This window comes from Oryx dammah, unplaced genomic scaffold, assembly GCF_014754425.2.
Source record: "Oryx dammah isolate SB20612 unplaced genomic scaffold, SCBI_Odam_1.1 HiC_scaffold_26, whole genome shotgun sequence".
Taxonomy (NCBI): domain Eukaryota; kingdom Metazoa; phylum Chordata; class Mammalia; order Artiodactyla; family Bovidae; genus Oryx; species Oryx dammah.
The window spans coordinates 86736811-86751391 of NW_024070210.1; the positions used below are offsets into that span (position 1 = coordinate 86736811).

Genomic DNA, 14581 nt, shown 5'->3' on the forward strand with positions numbered 1-14581 from the left:
TACATGGAACTTCCTAAGTATTATAAAAAATATAAATCATGGTGCTATGGTGTTTCAGAGATCAAAGAAAGAGGTTATTTCGCTTCAGAAGTTCAAAGAATGCGTTGGCACTGTGAACTCGCACTTGTAAGCTGCTCCATGGGAAAGAAATAGAGAAGGTACTGGATTTAGAGCTGGAGGACTGGTGGGGAGATGCTGGTTGCTGCAAAAGACATTCTAAGTAGGGCAGCCAACTTGAATTAAAGTGCATAGAGAGGCTAAAAGTAATCATTATGTGAAACCTATTTTTTTAAAAAAAGAAATTAAGAAACACTTTTCTATATTCTGACTTAAAATTTTTTCCTAAGTGTTGTTACCTTCAGGAATAAAGCCCCACCAGAGAAAAAGGACAAAAATGAAATAAAAAGGCTGATTTTTCTCCCTGTACATTTTTTGGAATATTGAAAATTATTAAGTATAATTTCTCTTCCATGTTTTTCTAGAATTCTTGAAACTTGTGCCCTGATTTGCATGCTAGCATGAGTGTGATTGCTTATTTCTGGCACAAGAACATTCTCTTTTTCCTATTGTCCTTGAGAATCAACATTTGAGTCATTTTCTTTATCTGTTTTCATTTTGGAATCTCTGCTCCTCTGTCTTGCTATGCTGTCCCTTACCCCGTGTCTGGATAATGTTCCTTTTTTAAAAAACATTTATTCATTTTTAATTAGAGGATAGTTGCTTTACAATATTGTGCTGGTTTCTGCTATGTGTGTGTGCGTGCGTAGTCGCTTAGTCGTGTCCAGCTCTTTGCGACCCCATGTAGCCTGCCAGGCTCCCTTGTCCATGGGGATTCTCCAGGCAAGAATACTGGAGTGGATCCCCTCCTCCAGGAGATCTTTCCAACCCAGGGACCGAACCCAGGTCTCCCTCATTGCAGGTGGATTCTTTACCATCTGAGCCACCGGTGAAGCCTGGTTCCTGCTATATATCAACATAAATTAACCATAGTGAATAATGTTCTTGTATTCAGCATAATCTGTTTTTTTAAATTATTCAATTTTGTTCCTTTATTATGATTTTGTGTCTTGTATATAGACTCTTTTTTTTTTTTAATGGTTGTGCCACGCTGCTTGTAGGATCTTAGTTCCCTGACCAGGGATCGAACCCTAGCCTGTGGCAGTGAGAATGTGGGGTCCTAACCACTGGAGTGCCAGGGAATTCCCTAACTGAGCTTAAAAGTAGATTTCAACATATTGTCTTTAGGTAAATTAACTAAAACCTTCCTAGAATGTTTCAATGCCAGTTGTTTGCATATACCCTCATCATTTATTGGCATGTATTATTCCATATACTCTCATTGTTTATTGGCATGTATTGTTCCCATATAACTTCATTGTTTTTTCCCATGTATCCTCATCCCATATACCCTCATCATTTCCCACATATACCCTCTCGTTTATTGGCATGTGTTATTCAAACATCAGTATGAGACTTTACCTTTGTTTGTATTAAATTAATCTTATTGATTCTAATTCTTTATTTCTGATCATATTTTTTGGCTCCTGGTTATATATCATCTGAAGTATTAGTTATTCTTTCAAGACTTGAATCACTGAAAGTTAAGATAAACATAGCTTTTATTTCTTCATTTAAATACTGATGATGATAAACTTGTCTTTGTCGAGTATTTCCGGTTTAATCCTTCCTATATTTCTGCTAGGTTGGTAAGATGGTATTTAAACAATTCATTATTTCATCATTTACTAAAAGCCTCTTGTCTTTCAGGCACTGTGTTAGTTTAAGTAGTGAGAATAATGAATTCCGTAAGACATGACTCCTGCCTTCAAGGAGTTTCCAGTTCAGAGGAAAAGGTTACGCCAGTGAGTCATCAGTCCCAGTGCATCTTTTCCATGGGAAAGGTACACAGGGTGCTGTCATCCCCACTTTTCTTTGAGAATAGCATGAGGGATTTGCCCTTAATCACATAGCTAATAAGTTACAGAGCCTGGCTTCACATTCAGATCTTATGACTTCTACTTCTATGTTGTTCCCCGTTAAACCACGCAGGACTGGGCCAGGCCACTAGAGACAGGTTCTGTACCGACTGTGCTCTGTAAACTCTTAAAAAACTTTTTAAACCACATGAAAACTTTTAGATTCTACTGCTGTTTTCCACATGAGTATTGTAAGACTCAGCTGAAAGATTTTTCATTTCCTTTGTGCACACTCATATCTACATTGTAGATAAGAATACTGCCTTTTATTGGTATGCTGACTAGGATTACTGCCCTGTTATTTTTAGTGTCAAATTCCAGAAGCAAGATAGTACCGATACTGAACTAATTAAACTAAGTTGTCAGTGTTTGTGTTTTTTTCCTTTCTTTTTTTAAATGACCCCTTGCCTGTCTCTTATGGTTATAGTAACTTCACTTCTCACTCTTAAGCTGTCTATTTCTCATCAAGAAATTGTTATCTAGCTACCTGTTATAAACAGTAATTATCACTGTATGGTTCCCAATGAGGAAAAGTTGGGGCATTTACTGGATTTTATAGCATATCAAGAGGACCTTTCCTGCCCTTGGGAAACTCATTGTTTATGAATAGCCAAGTTTGGTATTTCTAGTACAATCCCAGGATTGTGTAATTGATGGAAACTAACATTTTCAGAGGCATATGAGTGGATTCTATTGGTGAGGTAATGAGGTTGACTTTACTATATAAACCTTTATACTGTGTGTTTATTTAATTTAGTTTTTAGAATATATTTTTTTAATTAAAGTCGTGGCTCAGACAGTAAGGAATCTACCTGCAATGCAGAAGACCCAGGTTTGAGCCCTGGGTTGGGAAGATCCCCTCGAGAAGGGAATGGAAACCCACTCCAGTATTCTTGCCTGGAGAACCCCATGGACAGGGGCTACAGTCCACGGGATAACAAAGAGTCAGACACAACTGAGCAGCTACACTTTTCATAGTTGATTTACAATGTTGTATTAACTTATGCTGTACAACAGAGTGATTCAGTTGTGTGTGTATATGTATGCGCTGTGCTTAGTCGCTCAGTTGTGTCTGACCCTTTGCGACCCCATGGACTATAGCCTGCCAGCTCCTCTGTCCTTAGGGATTCTCCAGACAAGAATACTGGAGTGGTTTGCCATGCCCTCCTCGAGGGGATCTTTCCAACCCAGGGATCAAACCCAGGTCTCCCAGATTGCAGGTAGATTCTTTACTGTCTGAGCCACCAGGGAAGCCCAAGAATACTGGAGTGGGGAGCCTATCCCTTCTCTAGGGGAACTTCACAACCCATGAATTGTGAAGCAACCCAGGGTCTCCTGCATTGCAGGCAGATTCTTTACCAGCTGAGCTACCAGGGAAGGGGTGTGTGTGTGTGTGTATAAAACAATATATATGAGTATATAGATGATGGGAAATAATATAAAAAAGAATATACATCTATATTCTTTTTTATATTATTTCCCATCATGGTGGAAAATCACAGGATATTGAATATAGTCCCCTGTGCTATACAGTAGGACTTTGTGGTTTATTCATTTTATATGTAATGGTTTGCTTCTACTAACCCCAGCCTCCTCCTCCATCTCTTTCCCCACCCTAACCCCCTTGGCAACCACAAGTCTGTTTTTGTTACGTAGATATGTTGACTTGTGTCATATTTTAGATTCCACATAAAAGTGATATTATATTGTATTTGTCTTTTTCTTTCTGACTTACTTTGCTTAGTATGATTATCTTTGGGTCCATCCATGCTGCTGCAAATGGCATTCTTTCCGTCTTTTTGGTGGCTGTTGTGTATACAGACCACATCTTCTTTATCCATTCATCTCTCTGTGGACATTTAGTTTGTTTCCATGTCTTTGCAATTGTATATAGTGCTGCTGTGAACATAGGTTTGCATGTATCTTTTTGAATTATAGTTTTGTCTGAGTATATGCCCAGGAGTGGGATTGATGGATCATAAGATGAATCTATTTTTAGTTTCTGGAGGAATCTTCATTCGTTTTTCACAGTGGCTATACCAATTTGCATTCCCAGCAACAGTGGAGGAGGGTTCCCTTCTCTCCACACCCTCTAATAGCAGTAATTGCTGTTTGAAGACTTTTTAATGATGGCCATTCTGATTTGTGTGAGGTACTACTTCGTTGTAGTTCTGATTTGCACTTCTCTAATAATTAATGACGTTGAGCATCTTTTCATGTGCCTGTTAGCTATCTGTATGTTTTCTTTGGAGAAAAGTCTGTTCAGGTCTTCTGCCCATTTTTTGATTGGGTTTTTGTGGTTTTTTTGCTGTTGAGTTGTATGAATTGTATATGTATTTTGGAAATGAAGCCGTTGTCAGTTACATCATATGCAAATATTTTCTCCCATTCTGTAGGGTGTCTTTTTGTTTTGTTTCCTTTGCTTTGGAAAAGCTTATAAGTTTAATTAGGTCCCATTTGTTTATTTTTGTTTTTATTTCTATTGCCTTGGGAGACTGACCTAAGAAAACATAGGTTTTTTGTCAGAGATTTATGACATAAAATGATTTATCTCAGAGAATGTTTTGCCTATGGTCTTTTCTAGGAGTTTTATGGGGTCTTGTCTTTTATTTAGGTCTTTAAGCCATTTTGAATTTATTTTTGTGTTTGGTGAGAGGGTATATTTTAGCTTTATTGTTTTACGTGTGGCTGTCCACCTTTCCCAGCACCACTTGCTGAAGAGACTGTCTTTCCCCATTGTATGTTCTTGCCTCTTTTGTTGAAGATTAATTGACCATAGGTGTGTGGGTTTATTTCTGGTCTCTGTTCTGTTCCACTGATGGATATCTCTGTTTCTGTGCCAATACATGCTGTTTTATATTCTTCTAAATTGTGGTGGAAAATATCTCAGGATACTGAATTTAGTTCCCTGTGCTGTACAGAGGGGCCTTGATGTTTTTCCATTCTGTGTGCAGTGGTTTGCTTCCACTGACCCCAGCCTCCCACTGCACCCCTCCTCCCCACCTTGGCAGCCACAGGTCTGTTCTCTGTGTTTTTGTTTTGTAGATACGTTACGCCTCCTGCTTTGCTCTTTTCCTTCAGGGTTGCTTCGGCAATCCTGGTCTTTTATGGTTTCATATACATTTTAGGATTATTCTGGTTCTCTGAAAAATGCCATGGGTAATTTAATAGGAATTGCATTAAATTTGTAGGTTGCTTTGGGTAGTATGGCCTTTATTTTTGGGTATGGTTGCTGTATAATGTTGTGTTAATTTCTGCTGTACAATGGACTGAATCAGCTCTATGTATCAGCTATAAATCTTCTTCCTCTTGGACCTCTCTTCCACCCCCACCTTTCCCCATTCCATCTAGATCATCACAGAACACTGAGCTGAACTCCCACTAGCTATCTCGTTTACACATGGCAGTGCTTATACATCATCCCAGTCTCCCAATTTAGTATGGATATTTTAGCATTATTAAATCTTCCAATCCAAGAGCATGGGACATCTTTCCATTTCTTTGAATCATCATTAAAGAACATTTAAAAAGGATGTGTGTGTATCACACATAACCCTCCCAGACTTCAAATAATACAACATGCTAAGCAACGTAAGTCATAAAGAGAAAGACAAATATCATATGATATCACTTATACGTGGAATCTAAAATACAGTACAAATCAACATGGGTCCATCGTGTTGCTACAAATGGCATTATTTCATTCCTTTTGTTGGCAGAGTAATACTCCATTGTGTATGTAGGCCACATGTTCTTTACCCATTCTTCTGTCTATGGATATTTAGGTTGCATCTTTAATTTCCTTTATTAATATTTTGTAGTTTCTAGCATATAAGTACATCTTTTACCTCCTTGGTGAGATTTATTCCTAATTTTTTGGATGCAATTTTAAATGGGATGGTTTGTTTACATTCCCTTTCTCATCTTTCATTGTTACTGTAAAGAAATGCAACTAATTTCTGTATGTTAATCTTGTATCTTGCTAAGTTGCTGAATTTGTTTATCAATTCTAGTAATTTTTGTGTGGAGTCTTTAGGATTTTCTGATATAATAGCATGTCATCTACAAATAATGACATTTTTACCTCTTCCTTTGTAATTTGATACCTTTTATTTCTTGTCTGGTTGCTGTGGCTAGGACTTTCAATACTGTGTTGAATAGAAATGATGATAGTGGGCCTCCTTGTTCTGGATTTTAGAGAGAAGGCTATCAGCCTTTCACTGTTGAGTATTATATTGACTGTGGGTTTGTCATAAATAACTTTTATAATATTGAAATATGTTCCTTTTTACCCACTTTGGTAAGAGTTTTTATCATGAATGGATGTTGTATTTGGTTAGGTGGTTTTTCTGCATCTATCGAGATGATCATGCAGTTTTTATCTTTTGTTGAGATGGCGTATCACATTGACTGATTTGCATATGTTGAACCATCCTTGTGAACTTAGGATGAATCCTACTTGGCCATGGTATATGATCTTTTTTATTTGCTGTTGGGTTCAGTTCAGTTCGGCCACTCAGTCATGTCCGACTCTTTGTGACCCATGAACCGCAGCACACCAGGCCTCCCTGTCCATCATCAACTCCTGGTGTCCACCCAAACCTGTGTACATTGAGTTGGTGATGCCATCCAACCATCTTATCCTCTGTTGTCCCCTTCTCCTCCTGCCCTCAATCTTTCCCAGCATCAGGGTCTTTTCCAGTGAGTCAGGTCTTCACATCAGGTGGCCAAAGTGTTGGAGTTTCAGCTTCAACATCAGTCCTTCCAGTGAATACCCAGGACTGATCTCCTTTAGGATGGACTAGTTGGATCTCCTTGCAGTCCAAGGACTCTCAAGAGTCTTCTCCAACACCACAGTTCAAAAGCATCAATTCTTCGACACTCAGCTTTCTTTATAGTCCAACTCTCGCATCCATACATGACTACTGGAAAAACCATAGCCTTGACTAGATGGACCTTTGTTGACAAAGTAATGTCTCTGCTTTTTAATATGCTGTCTAGATTGGTCATAACTTTCCTTTCAAGGAGTAAGCGTTTTTTAATTTCATGGCTGCAGTCACCATCTGCAGTGATTTTGGAGCCCAGAAAAATAAAGTCAGCCACTGTTTCCACTGTTTCCCCATATATTTGCCAGGAAGTGATGTTGGATTCAGTTTGCTAATATTTTTTGAATATTTTTACGTCTGTGTTCATCAGAGATTATTGTTGTTGTTCAGTAGCTAAGTTGTGTTTGACTGTTTGTGACCCCATGAACTGCAGCATGCCAGGCTTCCCTATCCTTCAGTACCTCCCAGAGTTTACTTAAACTCAGGTCCATTGAGTTGGTAATGCCATCCAACCATCTCATCCTCTGTTGCCCTCTTCTCTTCTTGCCCTCAATCTTTCCCAGCATCAGAGTCTTTTCCAATAAGTAGTCTCTTCACATCAGGTGGCCAAAGTATTAGAGCTTCAGTATCAGCCCTTCCAGTGAATATTCAGGGTTAATTTCCTTTAGGATTGATTGACTAGTTTAATCTCTTTGCTGTCCATGGGAATCTCAAGAGTCTTTTCCAGCACCACAGGTCAAAACCATCAGTCCTTAAGCTCTCCACCTTCTTTATGGTCCAGCTCTCACATCTGTATGTGATTACTGAAAAAACCATAGCTTTGACTATATGGACCTTTCTCAGCAAAGTGATGTCTCTGCTTTTTAATATACTGTCTAGGTTTGTCATAGCTTTTCTTCCAAGGAGCAACCAACCGTCTTCATTTCATGGCTGCAGTCACCATCCACAGTGATTTTGGAATCAGAGATGGTAAAATCTGTCACTGTTTCCACTTTTGCCCCTTCTATTTGCCATGAAGTGATGGGACCAGGTGCCATAATCTTAGTTTTTTGAATGTTGAGTTTTAAGCTATCTTTTTCACTCTCCTCTTTCACCTTCATCACGAGGCTCCTTGGTTCCTCTTCACTTCTTGCCTTAGAATGGTATCATCTGCATATCTGAGGTTGTTGATATTTTTCCTGGCAATCTTGATTCCAGCTTGTGACTTACCCAGCCCAGCATTTCGCATGATATACTCTGCATATAAGTTAAATAATCAAGGTGACAATATACAGCCTTGACGTACTTCTTTCCCAATTTTGATCTAGTCCATTGTTCCATGTCTGGTTCTAATCATTGCTTCTTGACCTGCATACAGGTTTCTCAGGAGGCAGGTAGGGTGGTGTGGTATTCCCGTCTAAGAGTTTTCCAGTTTGTCATGATCCACACAGTCAAAGGCTTTAGCATAGTCAGTGAAGCGAAAGTAGATGTTTTTCTGGAATTCCCTTGCTTTATCTGTGATCCAGTAGATGTTGGCAATTTGTTCTCTGTTTCCTCTGCCTTTTCTAAATCTAGCTTGTACATATGGAAGATCTTGGTTCACATCCCGCTGAAGCCTAGCTTGAAGGATTTTGAGCATTCTTGCCAAATGTGAAATGAGTACAATTGTGCGATAGTTTCAGCGTTCTTTGGCATTGTCCTTTTGAATTGGAATGAAAACTGACCTTTTCCAGTCCTGTGGCCATTGCTGAGTTTTCCAAATTTGCTGGCATATTGAGTACAGCACTTTATCAGCATCATCTTTTAGAATTTGAAATAGCTCAGTTAGAATTCTGTAACCTCCACTAGCTTTGTTTGTAGTAATGCTTCCTAAGGCCCACTTGACTTCACACTCCAGGATGTCTGACTCTGGGTAAATGAACATATCATTGTGGTTATCTGAGTCATTAAGATCTTTTTTGTATAGTTCTTCTGTGTATTTTTGCCACTTCTTCTTAATCTCTTCTGTTTCTGTTAAGTCTTTGCCATTTTTGTCCTTTATTGTGCTCATCTTTGCATAAAATGTTCCCTTGGTAACTCTGGATTTTTGAAGAGCTCTCGTCTTTCCCATTCTGTTGCTTTCCTCTATTTCTTCACATTATTTACTTAAGAAGGCTTTCTTACCTCTCCTAGCTCTTCTCTGGAACTCTGCATTCAGTTGGGTATATTGTTCCCTTTCTCCTTTGTCTTTCACTTCTCTTCTTTTCTCAGCTATTTGTAAGGTCTCCTCAGACAACCATTTTGCCTTTTTGCATTTCTTTTCCTTGGAAATGGTTTGATCACTTCCTCCTGTACAATGTTACAAACCTCTGTCCATAGTTCTTGAGGCATTCTGTCTACCAGATCTAATCCCTTGAATCTATTCATCACCTCCACAGCAAAATCATAAGGAATTTGATTTAGGTCATACATGAATGGCCTAATGGTTTTCCCTACTGTCTTCATTTTAAGCCTGAATTTTGCAGTAAGTTGCTGATGATCTGAGCCACAGTCAGGCCCTGATCTTCTTTTTGCTGACTGTATAGAGCTTCTCCATCTTAGGCTGCAAAGATTATAATCAATCTCATTTCACTATTGACTATCTGGTGATGTCCATTTGTAGAGTCGTCTGTTGTGTTGTTGGAAGAGGGTGTTTGCTATGACCAGTGCATTCTCTTGGGAAAACTATGTATCAGCCTTTGCCCTGCTTCATTTTGTACTTCATAATATCATCAAAGATACTGGCCTGTAATTTTCTTTTTTGGCGGTATCTTTGTTTAGCTTGGCATCAGGGTGACGGTGGCTTCATAGTGTGTCTTTGGTAGTGTTCCCTTCTCTTCAGTCTTTTCGAAGAGTTTAAGAAGGATAAAAGCTCTTTGTATGTTTGGTAGAATTCGCCTGTGGAGTCACCTGGACCTGGACTTGCATTTGAAGGGAATTGTTTGTTTTTTCAACTACAGATTCTCTTTCACTACCAGTGACCCATCTTTTCAAATTATCTTCTTCTTGATTCAGTTTTAATGGGATGTATTTTTCTGGAAACTTGTTCATTTCTTCGTTGTTGAATTTGTTGACAAAAAATTGTTGATAGTATTTCTCTTATGGTTTTCATGTTTGGGCTCCACATAAGTGAAAAAAAAATCGATCATATTTTCACACGTGGCTCTACTTAAACGTAATGAAAACATCCCATTTTAAAACCAATTTGTGACAAGCAATGAAAGGTAGATACTGTACAATAATGTGGAATGAAAGAGAACAGAGAGCAAGAGATCGTGGAACTACCAACCACACCAAAGGTTGGTCTTCATCCAAAGAAGGTGATGTTGTGTATATGTGGGATTGGAAGTGAGTCCTCCACTATGAGCTCCTTTTGGAGCTCAATTAATTCCAATAAGTACTGCTCCCACCTAGACCAAGTGAAAGCAGCACTAGACGAAAAGTGTCTGGAATTAGTCAACAGAAGATACATAATCTTCCATCGGGATAACTCAAGACCACGTGTTTCTTTGATGACTAGGCAAAAAGTGTTACAACTTGATTGGAAAGTTCTGACTTGTCATATTCACCAGATATTGCACCTTCGGATGTCACTTATTTCAGTCTTTATAAAATTCTCTTAATGGAAAAAATGTCAGTTCCCTGGATGATTGTAAAAGACACCTGGAAGAGTTCTTTGCTCAAAAAGATACAAAGTTTTGGGGAGGTGGAATTATGAGGTTTCCTGAAAAATGGCCGAAAATAGTAGAACAAAATAGTGAATACATTGTTCAGTAAAGTTCTTGGTGAAAATGAAAAATGGGTCTGTTATTTTTACTTAAAAACCAAGGGAACTTTTTGGCCAACCTAGTATTCCTGTATTCCCATCCATTTCTCACTTTATGTAAGTCATTATTTGTTTCATGTATTTGGGTGTTCCTGTCTTGGGTGCATACAGTGTCCTCCTTTATTTTTCTTTATGCCTTTTGCTTTAAAGTCTATTTTGTCTGACATGAGTATTGCCAACTCTTGCTTTCCTGGGATCTTCATTTGCATGATACGTCTTTTTCTGTCCCCTCGCTTCCAGTCTGTGTGTTCTTTGCCCCAAAGTGCACAGTGCCTTGTAGCGCCTACAAGGGTGCCTCGTAGGTGGCATAGTCTCTTGGTTTTTAATCCAGTCCTCCACCCCGTCTCTTTTGATTGGAACAGCCTGTTTACATTTGAGGAAATTATTGGTGAATAGGTATTTAAGATCACTTTAAACCTTGTTTTCCAGTTGATTCCGTGTTTCTTCTTTGTCTTTGGTTTTCATTTTGTGGTTTGATGATTTCCCTTTATTTTATGCTTGTGTTTTCTGTTTGGTTTTTGTGAATCCTGCTGTATGTTTTTGATTTGTGGTTACCCTGTTTTTCAAGTATGTTAACCCCTTCCTGTAGCTGCTTGCTTTTAGGCTGGTAGTCATATAGGCTCAAATGAAAGAATCTGTATTTTCTTACTCTCCTCCCCTGCATTTCATCATTTTGATGTCCTCAGTTACATCTTCATGTTTATCCTTTTGCCATTCTTTATGTTTATCATTGCTTTCATAAAAAGATTTAAAGCCTTTTTTTTCCTTTTTGGTCTGTATACTGGCTTATTTAAATTATTTACTTTACAATTGTGATTTTCTCTTTCCTACATCTTCTTGATTCTTTTATAATAGAAGACCTTAATATTTCTTTTAGAATAGGTCTAGTATTGCTCTTTTCTTTTAGTTTTTCCTTATTTGAGAAATTCTTTATCTCTTTCTCTTCTAAATGTTATTCTTACTGGGTAGAGCATTCTAGGTGGCAGATTTTTCCCTTTTAAGACTTTAAATATGTTTATCCACTCCCTTCTAGTCTGCATTATTTCTGTAGAGATATCAACTTATAGCCTTATGGGTATTCCCTTATAATTAACTCTTTGTTTTTCTTTTAGTGCATTTGGGATCTTCTCTTTGTCTTTTGCTTTTGCCATTTTGATTATAATATGTCTTCGTGTTGGTCTGTTTGGGTTCATCTTGTTCAGGAACTTCTGTGCTTTCTGTATCTGGATATCTGTTTTCTTCTTTAGGTTTGTAGTTTTCAGCCATAATTTCTTCAAACACATTTTCAATCCCCTTTTCTCTTTCTTCTCCTTCTGAAGTCCCTGTCATCATAGAGGGGCACCCTTTATGTTATCCCATGCATGCGTGCTCAGTTGCTTTAGCCATGTTCAGCTCTTTGCAACCCCATGAACCATAGCCTGCCAGGCACCTCTGTCCATGGGATTTTCCCTGCAGGAGTACTGGAGTGGGTTGCAGTGCCCTTCTTCAGGGAATTTTCCCAACCCAGGGATTGAACCCACGTTTTCTGTGTCTCCTGCATTGCAGGAAAATTTACCACTGAGCCACGGGGGAAGCCCATGTTATCCCATAGGTATTTTATATTATTTTCACTTTTTTTTTTTTCCATTTGGCTTTCTGTCTACTGTGTTCTTGGAGAAGGCAATGGCACCCCACTCCAGTACTTTTGCCTGGGAAATCCCATGGATGGAGGAGTCTGGTGGGCTATAGTCCATGTGGTTGTGAAGAGTCGGGCATGACTGAGCGACTTCACTTTCACTTTTCACTTTCATGCCTTGGAGGAGGAAATGGCAACCCACTCCAGTGTTCTTGCCTGGAGAATCCCAGGGACAGGAGCCTGGTGGGCTGCCATCTATGGGGTCGCACAGAGTTGGACACGACTGACGTGCCTTAGCAGCAGCAGCAGCTACTGTGTTCTGAATGGGTGATTTTCATTATTCTGTTTTCCAGATCACTTTTTTATTTTGCTAGTCATTGCCTTTCTCTTAGTTTTAATCTTGGCAAATGAATTTTCTTGCCGCCTCCTCATAGTTTCTAGTAATTTGTTTGTTTTACAGTAATATGCATTTCTGTCGATAGCCTGTCTTAATTCCTCTGGTATCTTCATTATCTCTTTTTTGAACTTGGAGTCTATTACACTGGAGAGGTGTGTTTAATTGTTCTTTCAGGGGAATTCTCTTGGTCTTTTAATTGGTATTGGCTCCTCCACATCTTCATTTTCCACATATTTCTCTTACTCTGAGTTTAGGAGAAAAACTTATGTACTGTGGTCTTGGAAGGCTACTTATTTGTGGGAGTGTCTCTGTGTAGCTTGTGTGGGTTTACTGTTGTCGGTGCAAGGGCTGCTTTTATGTGGATGCCTGCCTCCTCTCCTCAGCATGTCGCAGCTGTTGTCCCCTTGATAGGGGCATGCAGATGCTGTAACTCACGTGTTCTCCCAGGCCGATGGCAGCATTGGCTGATGCCCACTCCCAGGGCCCATGGCGGCAGCTCCTGTGCACTCGTAGGTTCCCCAACGGCAGGGCCAGTGACTGGCGCCAGATCTTGGATCTCTCTGTGCCTGTAGTGGTTTGTGTTGCCCTCAGAGCTTGCATAGGCAGTGTCCTGAAGTCTGAGACCGTGTGTGCAGGGAAAGAGGCTCTTAAAGCATCTTGCCTTTCCCCTTGTGAGGCCCCTACAGTGGCATCTTGCCTCTGTGGCAGGTCCAGGCTGCTCCCTCATGCACCTTTGGTTGTGGGCATACCATACTCCAACCCTTCAGGCCGTCTCTGCACAGCCATCCCCAGCACTCGCCCTGAGTTTGACCTACAAAGCCTGAAGTGCAGCACCCAGCCCCACCTTCACTGGCAGACACATGTCTCAGACTGGGCAGTGCAGGGCGGCCACACCTACTGTCTGCGTAGGTCTCCGTTTTGCCTTCTGCAGCCAGTTGCTGCACTCTCCTTTGAGGCTCCAGAGCTCCCACTCTGTCCTGGCTGAAGTCTCTGCTGGTGCGGGTACTTGCCAGGATATTGGAACCTTTGCTCTTTCATAGCTCTCTTCCAGGGTTGCAGGTCCTGTCCTGATTCCTTTCTCTTCCTTTTTTCCTTTTGTTTTGTCGTGCTTGGTTATGTGGAAATTTTCTTCCCCTTTCAGAAGTCTTGAGTTCTGCTGCCAGTGTTCAGTAGGTATTCTGTGAGAATTGTTCCATGTGTAGATGTATTGTTAATGTTATTTGTTGAAGGAGGTGAACTCCACATCCTTCTCCTCTCCCATCTTGTTCACTGTCCAGTTTCTAGAATTTTCTTATCAGGAGCTCTAAGCTTTGTATTTTCTTAGTTTTTTCTTTTTTCAAAGTTTTTTGGAAAAAAAAAAAACTTTTTAAACTTTTTTCTTTAAGTTTACGTAGTATTAGGTATTATAAGTAGTCAAGGGATGATTTAAGGTATATGGGAGGGAAAAAGGTATATGGGATGATGCAGGTAGATTATGTGCTAAGTCACTTCAGTCATGTCCAACTCTGTGCAACGCTATGGACTGCAGCCTGCCAGGCTCCTCTGTCCATGGGAATTTCCAGGCAGGAATATTGGAGTGGGTTGCCGTGCCCTTCTCCAGGGGTTCTTCCGGACCCAGGGATTGATCAGTGGGTAGATTATATGTAAACACTAAGCCATGTTATAAGGAACTTGAGCATCTGCAGATTTTGGTATCCATGGTGGAGAGAGAGTCCTGGAGCCAGTCCTCTATGAATACTGAGGGATGAATATATATAAATATTTATGTGTGTAAGTATGTGTAAGTGTGTGTGTGTGTGTGTATATATATATATATATTTTTTTTTTTTTTTTTTTTTTTTTTTGCCCTCCCTGATTAGATGACTTCCCAGAATCTACAGGAGTAAAGCGAATTGTTCAAGCCTTGAATGCCAACGTCTGGTCCAATGTAGTGATGAAGAATGG

At 39.7% G+C, this 14581-nt stretch overlaps 1 protein-coding gene across 4 annotated transcripts in view; it reads left to right on the forward strand.

The window, feature by feature from the left end:
• Positions 1 to 14581, forward strand: part of LOC120852521 (alpha- and gamma-adaptin-binding protein p34) — a 77390-nt gene that overhangs the window by 22638 nt on the left and 40171 nt on the right. For all 4 annotated transcript variants that reach the window (XR_005718580.1, XR_005718582.1, XR_005718581.1 and 1 more), the window contains exon 5: positions 14497 to 14580. Coding sequence is in view for 1 of the 4 variants with exons in the window: in XM_040225802.1 (XP_040081736.1) it covers positions 14497 to 14580 (84 nt within the window). In the remaining 3 variants the exon portion in view is untranslated. The remainder of the gene's footprint in view (positions 1 to 14496; position 14581) is intronic.